This window comes from Microcaecilia unicolor, chromosome 1 (assembly GCF_901765095.1).
Source record: "Microcaecilia unicolor chromosome 1, aMicUni1.1, whole genome shotgun sequence".
Taxonomy (NCBI): domain Eukaryota; kingdom Metazoa; phylum Chordata; class Amphibia; order Gymnophiona; family Siphonopidae; genus Microcaecilia; species Microcaecilia unicolor.
This window is the reverse complement of record NC_044031.1, coordinates 531,524,681-531,537,314: the sequence shown is the minus strand read 5'-3', so window position 1 is coordinate 531,537,314 and position 12,634 is coordinate 531,524,681. Positions and strand designations below refer to the sequence as shown.

General features: G+C 42.4%; 1 protein-coding gene across 4 annotated transcripts in view; it reads right to left on the bottom strand.

Annotated features, from left to right (window-relative positions):
• The window catches only part of CPNE3 (copine 3), a 144,878-nt gene that overhangs the window by 98,896 nt on the left and 33,348 nt on the right, over positions 1-12,634 (bottom strand). For all 4 annotated transcript variants that reach the window (XM_030216255.1, XM_030216273.1, XM_030216246.1 and 1 more), the window contains exons 2-3: positions 9,934-10,073; positions 234-413 (exon numbers count right to left, since the gene is read on the bottom strand). In XM_030216255.1, coding sequence (XP_030072115.1) covers positions 234-413; positions 9,934-10,065 — 312 coding nt within the window. In that variant the 5' untranslated portion in view covers positions 10,066-10,073. The remainder of the gene's footprint in view (positions 1-233; positions 414-9,933; positions 10,074-12,634) is intronic.

Sequence of the window (12,634 nt, the reverse complement as noted above, 5' to 3'; positions counted from 1 at the left end):
AAAGGCAATATGCTGGTGGAAGGTGTGGATGGATGTAGCTAGAGGGCACCTTTATGAGAATAAAGTACAGAATCTTGCTGGTGGCACCTACAAATTCATATTCTCTTGTTCACATTATTTCCTTCAGTTCAGTGAGGCTTCAACTCTGACATTTCTCATATTTGTGCAATTAATAAGGTGTTATCCATGAAGCAAAAAAACAAAACAAAAACAATAAAAACCCAGCTACTTACTTGCCCCAAAGTAATTTCGAATTCACCCAAGAAATCATCATCTCCCAGATCAATAGTTTTGTTGTCTATGTCATAAATTCCAAATTTTAGCTTTTGCACCACCTCAAAATAATAATCAATCAGGAACTTCTTGCAAAATTTAGGATTCAGGCAATTCTTAATCTTTTCTGTGCGATCGACCTAAGATAAAATAAACACATTAAACAAGCTTTTTATTTCTTTAGTGATGACCCCAGGCACCACCACTACAATGTGCTATCCCACATGTACAGTATATTAAAACAGCTCTTTGTGCAAATATTTAACAAGATTTTAGTGTATTCAATTGCAGACAATGTTTTCATACACAAAAAATATTAACTTTTTTCTAGTAATCTTGCTTTAAGCAGCAGTTGAAATAACCAAGTAGAAATACTCTGCCATTATTTCATTCACCTTTTAGGTTTTAGTCAGGTGTCTCTTACTCCTTTCTTTTAGGACAGGGCCTTATTTCTTTCATCTCCATTGGGTCTTACCAGGAAACCATCACTCTGAAAATTCATGTGATAAGATCCTGCAAAGACTAGCCAACAGTACAGAAAGACATTCTAAAAATTACAGAAGTAGGCTTTCAGGTTTGATTCAAGACCAAGGCTTATCACATTGTAATAATGCCCAACATCTAGCAGTTTCGATTTCTGTGTATGTTCACCCCTGTAACTTTTGAACTGCAGCTAACTCAACCTTGCCTGGAGCCAGGGCAATGAGGGATATTAGACTTTCATATTTTCCAAGTTGGGGAGTTTTATGAGAGGAGGGAGGGAAGTTATGTAATCATAGGTAATGCACTAAGATTTAGCCAAGGCTGCATAGAATGTTACGTCTCCTACTTGTTTTCTATGAATAGGTACCTTCTAGGCAATTTCTGCTGCAAAAGCCGTTCCTGGCAGTAACCGGCAGTACACCCACGTTGGTGCACACTACATGGTTACCGCGTGGGTAGCACATGAGCTGTAACTGCTAGGTCAATGGGTGGTGGTAAGGGCCCAGGCCGTAAATAGGCATGCGTTAGTTTTAATATTATCCCAGGCCCATGAAAAATTTGCCCTTTTCCCAGATGTGATAAAAAATGGTCCAGCGCACGCCAAAAAATGCACCCACATTACCGCAGCTTTGTAAAAGGACCCCTTAGACACACAAAGTACCATAGATTACTATGGTATTTTGTATGTCTAAGTGCTTTGAAAATGAGCCCCACTGTGTACCTGATAAGTTACAAAACACAGGGGAATCTTAGGAAAAAATGAAACTCCTGAGGCCACTACTCGGTTCTTAAGATCCAAGAAAGCCTTCCTCTGTTCCTGAGTATTTCTCAAAACATCAGGAAAAAATTGTATAATCTTCCCACAAAAGCAAGGGGTCTTTTTCTTGAAGAAAACTCGTAATATAAGTGATCAGTCCCTTTTATTCAAAAGAGACATCAAGAGTGTGGCTCTGGCCAAAACAAATTAATGGCGTCCTCGAGAAAAGCAGTTAAATTAGCACTTTTCTGAGGGTCCCAACTGAGCCAAGTCACCCTCTGCACTCAAACTTTTTGTTTAGATATATAGTAACATTTTACCAAAGCAATATCATCAGAACTTGGCAAGCTAAGCACTTCTTTAAAATATTTCCTACCAATATTTCAGCAGAAAGAAGAAAGGGAAGGGAAATGGGACTTGATATACCGCCTTTGTGAGTTTTTTGCAACTACATTCAAAGCAGTTTACATATATTCAGGTACTTATTTTGTACCAGGGGCAATGGAGGGTTAAGTGACTTGCCCAGAGTCACAAGGAGCTGCAGTAGGAATTGAACTCAGTTCCCCAGGATCAAAGTCCACTGCACTAACCACTAGGCTACTCCTCCACTAGCAGCAGTCCAAGTAGAAGCCTGCCCTTGCCGCGCAGGCTTCTGTTTCTGTGAGTCTGACGTGCAGGACGTCACTCACAGAAACAGAAGCCTGCGCAGCCGCGTTGCTGATCTGCAAGGGCAGGCTTCTACATGGAATGTTGCTAGTGGAATAGCAACATTCCATGTAGAATCTCAAATAGTAGCAACATTCCATGTAGAATCTCAAATAGGGAAAGGGAAATGGGCTTGATATACTGCCATTCTGAGGTTTTTGCAACTACATTCAAAGCAGTTTACATATCTTCAGGTACTTATTTTGTACCAGGGGCAATGGAGGGTTAAGTGACTTGCCCAGAGTCACAAGGAGCTGCAGTGGGAATCGAACTCAGGATCAAAGTCCACAGCACTAACCACTAGGCTACTCCTCCACAGGAAAGTTAAGGAACCTAAGGTTCCTACTTCTAAGTGAATGTTCCAAAGTCTCCAATTTATAGAGACTAATTATTGCTATACTAGTAGTCTGCAACAAAGAAATCTTATTTTCAACATTTTGAACTTGAGAAGACAAGTTTATGCTCCATGCAAATAAGCGCCTGATCTATTATGTGTATATAAGCACACACATATATACGTATATACCTATGCATACACACATAAATGGTAGAGGAATAAAATACCTAGATCAGCTAAGGTACTCCTTACACTCTTGCATATGAAAAATAATTGTCCGTTACCCTGTCCTATCATTCCCATTCATTTACGCACAAAGAAAAAAACAAAGCACTCAGAGATATTCTTATTTATAATTACTAGGAATTAATTTATTTCTATGTAAATTCATATGAATCACACAAATAGTAATTGGATATAAAAATATATTCTATTTTCTCTTATAATGCTAATAAAGTATACTTACAGACCTTTTACAATCTCCCCCCATGCTTTCTGCCCCACAGCATCGACCACATAGAATAAAATAAATACAAAAGCTGGTAAGGATCCCTAAGCCCTTCCAGGTAAAGATGTCAATAGCCAGAACAAGTGATTTCTCTACTGGCTACAGCCAGCAGTACTTTCTACCCATTGCCACTGTGCCAGCCTCTCCCCTCCTGCACACACTCGGTTTTCGTGCAGAGCATGTTTGCAGGGTGGGAGTTTTGTGAAGTGGCAATAGGTGGAAAGCGCCGCTGGCTGTAGCAGGTAAGAAAATCACTTGTTCTGGCTGCTGAAGGACATCTTTAGTTGGCAAGGCTTGGGGATCCCCACCAGCCATAAGGATGCCAGAATTTTGGGTGGGCCCAGGCCCACTCGTGGCTATGCCATTGATTCTGGGGACCAACCCACAAAGCTGGCTATGGAAGAGGAGTTCTGGCCAAGGAGTTTTAAGAAGCTCCCTTTGATGGTGGGCTATTTTATGTCTCCCGATTTGGTTCCCAGTAACACATGTCTATCCATGGGGTCCTTAATGATGGGTGTGGAAGTTCCAATCATTTCAGTTTTATTTTTCCTTTTCTTCCCCATATAGAACCAACTAACAGTTTTAACAACAAGTAAATGGGAAAGCAAGCTCACTCAAGTTTCAGGGTTCCCCCAAGTCCTATCGGCATTCCTCGGGTCTCCTAGGTGCTTCAAGAGCCTCCCAAGGGGCCTGGTATGCACCTTTGGACATGCCCTATGGCCATACGCCGCAGTAAAGGCCTATTCTTATACTGGCAATACCGGGTGCCTAAAGATGACGATAGATGCCAAGGGACCAGGGAAAGAACAAAGATGTCAGCAAGAGTCCACAATCCACCGGTAAGCCTGCAAACACCTGCCTCCTCCAGCACACTGCAATAGCAGCTTGTTCTTATGCCGGGAAACCAGGTGCCTAAAGATCAGATGCAAAAGACCAGGCACCCTCATGGAAGAACAAAGATGTCAACAAAAGAGTCCACCACCTGCCGGTGAGCCTGCAAACACTAACTATTCTGTTCAATACGTTGTATTATTTTGCCATTAAGTATTTCCATTTTTTTTTTAAACATAATTCCTTGGACTGCATAATACCATCAGTAACAGAGATACTGGGGGAGGCAGCTGGTAGAAAGTGAACGGGGGTCCTTTCCAGCTGTATTCAAAAATTCCCCTACTGTACTTTTTTTTTTTTTAATTTTAAGAGTGGTGCTCGTACAGGAGGAGCAATGTTCCCTCTAAGATGCGCTAAATATTCATAGCTGAGTAAAATTCAGAATAGCTATAAGCATATAGATAAACTACAGGCAAACAAATAGGGAAAGGATGGTTCATGGAATTCTTTCCAACCTCTCTCTGAGAGAGTCTGTGAGAGTTTGTGTCTGTGAGTGTACGTACGTCTGAGGGTGTTTTTGTAAGAACATTTTTGCTCATTTCAATTCGGTCCTTTGCTCATGAAGAAAATTTTTCTCACATCAGCTCAATTTTTTGAGGCAACATTGTTTCTAGGGATTTAGCAAATCCCTATGAGGCTCAGACTAGTATAATTTCTATTGCCAAGGTTTCTTTGGGGGAGGAAGATGGAGATGTCAACAGTTTGTATCTGCTTTTTTGTTTGCTTATGCACAGACCAATAAAATGCTTTGAATCAGCCTACACAGGCCCAACAATTTAAGATGGGATGGTAGGGACTTCAGCTTTCATTGAAGTAGCTTCATTACTCTATTCAAAGAGTTTTAATCAGCCTGCGTCATCATTGGATCATGCAGGTTAACGCAAAATTTAGCATCCTGCTCTAACCTAGTGTAGGCTGGGACCACATTTACAATAAGTGAGTGGCTTTTACATTTTTTGATTTCCTGAACGGTTATGTAGTTTAAATCTCCCCACTGTACCAAGAAAGAAAATATTGGTGTTGAGAGGTACAGAGAGAGATTAGAGGGGGCAGTGTGTAAATATGCATTTGCATAAGAGGTGGATGTTTATGACAGGCTGATGGATAGGGTGAAAAAAAAAAAAATATATATATATATATACACACACACATACATGTGGGTGGAGTAAAAAGGGAGTGAGAAGGAATACAGAGGTAGGTAATAGTAGAGAAAAGAAAGAGAGAGAGAAGGAAGGGGGTAGAGAGAGAACATAATGAAAAAGATAATACTGGGAGAGATGATGGACTAGGGTGTGACAAGATTAGAGAGTAAAAGACTCAGACGGACAGCGACAGTGAGACTTAAAGAATGAGAAAATGGACACAGTGTACTCAGTATGTTTGGAGTTAAGGCCTAGGGTCTTTGTAAGAAGGAGGAGATGCAGAATGAAGGACGGAGGGGAACTGACTATGGTCCAAACAAATAATTGTTGCAGGTAGCACCACTGGGAGGGCACACCTGCAGTGGTAGGGGAAGGGGCTGTGAAGTACCATCTTATGAAGCAGAGTGAGAGGAGGTGAAGTAAGGTGGAGAAATGATGCGGATGGAAGCAACTGAAAGAGTGTTGGTGAATACTGGTGTAGGAGCTTTGTCCAGAGACTGGTGGGGATGGCTTTGGACATTTACTGAATCCTCTACTATGAAGATCACTGCATGCCATTATAAATCTATATTACTCAGTACAAGTAATAAAGGAAAGTCATTATACAAGGTGCTATCATTTCAACAAAGAGCCCTGGAACTTGCCAGTATACTACTGTCAAATCAGACCTGAAAAAGTCAAGCATATTGAGAACAAACCTCAGAAACCGAACCACCACAGGAGTGATTATCAAAGCCTCCGGGCACACCCCAAGGACAAAAATTGAGGCTAACCCAAATGGTGGAGAGGAAGCTGAAAGGAATAACTTGAACCTCTAGTCTTCCCAGAAGATTCCTGGCCTAGTCTAGCAGCATTCAAGGAAATTTCCCCTTCTGTATCATCCTACTAAACCAGTCTAGACAAGAATGCCACACCAGTGTACCCTACGGACACCGCTGCAAGGACCAAGGACAGATTTCCACGGAAGAGGACCTGAAACACCAACCTACACTTGGTTGCACATATACAGTGGGGGAAATAAGTATTTGATCCCTTGCTGATTTTGTAAGTTTGCCCACTGACAAAGACATGAGCAGCCCATAATTGAAGGGTAGGTTATTGGTAACAGTGAGAGATAGCACATCACAAATTAAATCCGGAAAATCACATTGTGGAAAGTATATGAATTTATTTGCATTCTGCAGAGGGAAATAAGTATTTGATCCCCCACCAACCAGTAAGAGATCTGGCCCCTACAGACCAGGTAGATGCTCCAAATCAACTCGTTACCTGCATGACAGACAGCTGTCGGCAATGGTCACCTGTATGAAAGACACCTGTCCACAGACTCAGTGAATCAAGTCAGACTCTAACCTCTACAAAATGGCCAAGAGCAAGGAGCTGTCTAAGGATGTCAGGGACAAGATCATACACCTGCACAAGGCTGGAATGGGCTACAAAACCATCAGTAAGACGCTGGGCGAGAAGGAGACAACTGTTGGTGCCATAGTAAGAAAATGGAAGAAGTACAAAATGACTGTCAATCGACAAAGATCTGGGGCTCCACGCAAAATCTCACCTCGTGGGGTATCCTTGATCATGAGGAAGGTTAGAAATCAGCCTACAACTACAAGGGGGGAACTTGTCAATGATCTCAAGGCAGCTGGGACCACTGTCACCACGAAAACCATTGGTAACACATTACGACATAACGGATTGCAATCATGCAGTGCCCGCAAGGTCCCCCTGCTCCGGAAGGCACATGTGACGGCCCGTCTGAAGTTTGTCAGTGAACACCTGGATGATGCCGAGAGTGATTGGGAGAAGGTGCTGTGGTCAGATGAGACAAAAATTGAGCTCTTTGGCATGAACTCAACTCGCCGTGTTTGGAGGAAGAGAAATGCTGCCTATGACCCAAAGAACACCGTCCCCACTGTCAAGCATGGAGGTGGAAATGTTATGTTTTGGGGGTGTTTCTCTGCTAAGGGCACAGGACTACTTCACCGCATCAATGGGAGAATGGATGGGGCCATGTACCGTACAATTCTGAGTGACAACCTCCTTCCCTCTGCCAGGGCCTTAAAAATGGGTCGTGGCTGGGTCTTCCAGCACGACAATGACCCAAAACATACAGCCAAGGCAACAAAGGAGTGGCTCAGGAAGAAGCACATTAGGGTCATGGAGTGGCCTAGCCAGTCACCAGACCTTAATCCCATTGAAAACTTATGGAGGGAGCTGAAGCTGCGAGTTGCCAAGCGACAGCCCAGAACTCTTAATGATTTAGAGATGATCTGCAAAGAGGAGTGGACCAAAATTCCTCCTGACATGTGTGCAAACCTCATCATCAACTACAGAAGACGTCTGACCGCTGTGCTTGCCAACAAGGGTTTTGCCACCAAGTATTAGGTCTTGTTTGCCAGAGGGATTAAATACTTATTTCCCTCTGCAGAATGCAAATAAATTCATATACTTTCCACAATGTGATTTTCCGGATTTAATTTGTGATGTGCTATCTCTCACTGTTACCAATAACCTACCCTTCAATTATGGGCTGCTCATGTCTTTGTCAGTGGGCAAACTTACAAAATCAGCAAGGGATCAAATACTTATTTCCCCCACTGTAGCTCTCCTAATTCCTCACTGGAGTATCAGGAGAAAGAGGATGGGATTGATATATCGCCTTTCTGCGGTTACAATCAAAGCAGATTACATATTATATACAGGTACTTATTTTGTACCTGGGGCAATGGAGGCGACCTGTGCAGATGCAATGGGAATAGAACCCAGTTCTCCTGATACTCAAACAAACCATTAGGCTACTTCTCCACTCCTAGTCTCAGCAATCAACAGGGCAAACTCGCCAGCATACTGAACCTCATATGAGAACTGGGAACGAGACAGGCGTGGGATGAGATGGACTGACTCTGCCAAAGAACCGAGCAGTCTCCGCCATAATTAAACAAAGGAACCTCTATGTGGCATCTTCAGAAATCTGATCATGGAAAATCTCAGCTTGCTGCAGGAACTATATTAGAACATATCTCAATATAGTTTCACACTGGCAAGTTCCAGGGCTGCACCACTTCTTATGCCAGTGATGATGTCACTGAAAGCTCAGCCTCCATCTGTTGGTTAGGGAACATCACCCACTTGTCTTAACTAGTTTACCAGGGTTCAAGGAAAGGAAATTAGCAGGTAAGAATAAATTTAACCTTTTATATTTCTATTTACAATGTTTTTAGCAGTTGATAGAGTTAATTTGGAATCATTTATCTCTGTCTGTTCTTTATTTAAATACTCCTGGACTATTTCAGTTTTTACCATAACTTTTCTATTAGGATTTCTTTTTTAAATTTAACAATATTTCTACAATACTCAAAAAGAGATTGACAAAGAAAACATCACAAAGCCTACATCAATGAAAAGGAGGAGAAAAGGGAATGGGACTTGATATAACGCCTGTGGTTTTGTTTTTTTGCAACTATATTCAAAGCAGTTTACATATTACAATGGAAGGTTAAGTGACTTGCCCAGAGTCACAAGGAATTGAAGTGGGAATCAAATCCAGTTCCCCAGGCTCAAAGTTCGTTGCACTAACCACTAGGCTACTCCTCCACTCCAGAGAAAAACAAACATAATAATCAAAGGAAATAAAAAACAATATTAGTTTTCTCCTCAAACATGGACTATCATGACCACAACAAAAATTCTGCCATCTACTGACAGTAAAACATCATTTAGCTTCTTTATCAAAAAGAAATTGTTCTAATTGTGCTGGGTCAAAGAAAACATAATCCATATCGACCATTCTAATCAGGCACTTGCAGGAAATTTTCAAAAATACTTTCCACCCAATGCAAGCATCCATTCTTTGAACTTAAACATGTTCCTGCTCATTTGCATGCTCTTAGCCACATCAGGAAAAGCTTGTATTTTCTTATGACAAAACAATCTTTTTTTAAATTTTTTTAAATAAGACCTTAACACCTTCGTTTTATCTAACTCACTGGAGAAAATAACAAGGATGGCTCTAGTAGCAATGTCATCGAGCAGTTTCAACAAACCTTGTCAAAATGGTTCAAAATTAGACAAAGCATCATAAACCAATCCTTCCTTTTTCTCCAGAACATAAGATTTAGGCATATAATAACATGAAGAAATAATTATAGTATCAGCATCTGAGAACAATAATACTTCTTGGAAATATTTCCACAGCAAAATTACAGGTGACAACAGTTGACATACTGGAAAATTCAATAATCACAGATTTTTAGCGTACAACTATTCTCCATTTTTTCTAGTTAGTTGTGGAGAAACGTACTATCTTTGATCCCGAAGTTCCAACTGCTTGCAATGTAGAAATAGTGGAATTGAGAAAACCCACTCAAGTATTCATGACAGAAATTTTATTGTCCAAGTCTTCCATTTTAAGCACCATTTCCTGGGAAAATTCACATAATATCAAACTCCAAAGAATCTCCTCCGTCCTACATACCACTTAAAACACATCTAGAATAGAAGCTTCAGTTGTTTCTGGCTGGGAATGGATCAGGTCTTCTTCACAGTTATTGCTACCAAGGTAGCAAACTTGGTGGACTAGGAAGAGTGTTGATTCTTCTTCAGGACCACTGTCACTACTTCAGCTGGCTTACAGTATAACAGGTTCAAGTCTAGGCTGGGTGCCAGAGCCACCCATCTAGTATTCCAGTGGTCCTGACCTCTGGCTTGGGGAGAGAACACTCAAGGTGACAGGAAGCAGGATGACACCTTTTGCAGATGGTAGACATGGCTTTGTTTTAGCTAACTAATCAATGATTTAATTAAAATTCCATCGACAGTAAATTTATTTTATCCATACCTCATACCAGTGTTGTGCACTTGAGCTCATGAGCAGCACACAGAGTGGATCAGATTTTGACCCAACATCACGGTCCAACAGATTGCTGCAGGATATGGTAAGCTCTATTTTCACCACACATTGTGCTGCCATTTTTCAATCTGAGAAGAATAAACAGTACATTTTAAAACAAAATGCATCTATATCTATACTCACAAAGATCTAGTGTCTACTTAAATATCATTCATACTGCAACCAAGTACCAATTATAGTAGTTGCAATTCAAAGTGGGTCATAGGGAAAGTGTAGACCTGTTTTGAACAGAAAGTTTGCAGTAAATGAATTAGTATAGAAGATGATTGCTATCTTCTTTTTTTTTTTTTTGGTCTGTTGTAGTTAAGTACATAAGCAGATCCTACATCTAGACCTTAAAACAAAAGAAAAATTTCATCTGGCCAATCCTTGACTTTGGAGATGTTGTTAGGAGATCCATGACATTTAGTATCCATGTATCTCCACCACCAGTAATTAACATCACCCAGTTCTCTTCCAAGTTCTGTTCATTCTTAATGTAACTTTGCCCTCCAAGAGTTAACTACACCCTACTTTACCTTTAGTCTAATCAGCCATTGCCTCGGGTGTGTTTCTCTCTCAAGGGACAAAGCACATGAAAATAGTGGGGAAGAGGTTCTCGTTGGGAGCTACAGGGGAAATGGTCGGGTAAAGGAAGCAAGAGAAACAATATCAACTTACCATTAAACAAATAAGTTAAATAATTAAAGAATGAACACCAAAGCTTTAAATATTAACTTCTTTTTATATTTTGTTATTAGAATATCCTAAGGATCCAGCTTACAAACTAATGGGCCGATGATCAGAAGCAAACGCAGGCCATAGAGGCTGTTTGCGCCATATTAGTGCCTGTGTTTGCTACCGCCCCATGATCAGAGCTGAGAGCGTGAAACAATGCGTTCGCGGGCTCTGAACGCAACTAGCATGCAAATGCATGCAAAAGAGGGCTCTTAGCACAAGTAGCTAGCAAATGCATGCTAGACCTATTTATCTCCAATAATCAGCGACCAGCTCGCCAAAGATTGGCACGCTGGTTGCAGCAAACCGTACGCCAGCTCAGAGCTGGCGTTAGGGTTTGCAGACCATTGGGGAAGAATGGTGAGCCCTGTCCAGCATGCATTTGCATGCTAGCAGGCTCCCATTCTCCCCAGTGAAGCAACCCCCCTGCGGAAACCAAAGACCCGACCAACGACCTCCCCTCCAGCGACAGGAGGCTAGAGGTCCGGTGGAACCTCTGGTCCCTCTGCCCCCCCCCCCCGACACAGGTTCGGGGGGGCTGGGGATCCAGCAGGTCTCCAGTCCCCCCACTCCCTCCAGCATTGGCAAGAAGTCCCTGGTGGTCCAGTGGGCCGCGCTCAATCCCCCCACCCCCCTACCTTGGGTTGGAGGAGGGAAGTGGCCTCCCTCCTCTTCCTTCGGCGCCACCTGCAAAATGGCAGTACCCAGCACTGCCCAGTGTATCCTGGGCCACCAGGGACTTCTTGCCAATACTGAGGGAGGGGGAGGTAGGGGGGCTGGAGACCCACTGGATCGCCAACCATTCAGGCACAATCCTCCTGCACTTCTACCCCATGATCAGAGTATTGCGTGCTTAAATTTACATGCAATTATCTCTGATCATAGGTGCGGTAAAGCCCCGAGCTGTTCCAGCGATATTTTTAGAGTGCTATTTGGAACAGCGCAGGGCTTTTGATTATCTGCCCTTAAATTAACAAAGATGAACGTCAGATAAGTATTATACAAGTCTATTCTCCTATGACTATAACTTAAAATTGACCTCACCCTTTTCTGATTTTTCGTTATTCTTTTTTCTACAGGTAAAGGTCCTGAAGAAAACAGAACAACCGGTAAGCTTTTTTTTTCTTTTATGTTTCTCTCTCTATCTCTCTTTCTTTGTATGTGTATTGTTTGTCCTAGTTCTGTTTCTGTGCCATGGAGTCTCACCAACGTTTCTTTATTGCTTCTGACTTCTCCTTTCTTGGCATTAGAGCTCTCTTCTTCTGCGTTCTCCCTTCACTGCGGATACTTACTGCCTGGATTTACACAACTCAAAGTAGGCAAAACCCTAGATCTAACCTCAAAGCTTGCTTCAAGTAAGTGTCCTTCAGTTGGATCCCTACTACTGTTTCAAGAAAATAAAAGATAACTGGAGTCCCCTCTGGAGAGGGAGAAAGAAGAAGCACAAATAAAGAAGACAGAGAGAAAGATATGGATCACGGTGGGGATGAGATCGGGGGAGGGGGCACCATGGGAGGAAGAGGAAGCAGATAAAAGAATATAAAGCGAGAGAAGGATGCAGACCGGGGGAGGGGGTGGTCACGGGAGAAAGAAGAAACAGAGAAAGATGTGGGGAGGGGGATGTTAGAGGGACAGATGCTGGAAATAAGGGATGGAAGCCTCAAAGAAAAGAGATGGGAGAGGAAGAAAGAGAAGAGAAACAATGGTGCCCACTGGAGGGAGGGAGATGGTGCCCATGGATTGGAGGGGATGGAGATGGGAGAGATGGTGCCTATCCCTAAGGAGCTTAGCCGAGATTGGGTGGCAGAGCCAGCCGGTGGTGGGAGGCGAGGATAGTGCTGGGCAGACTTATACGGTCTGTGCCAGAGCCAGTGGTGGGAGGCTGGGCTGGTGGTTGGGAGGCGGGGATAGT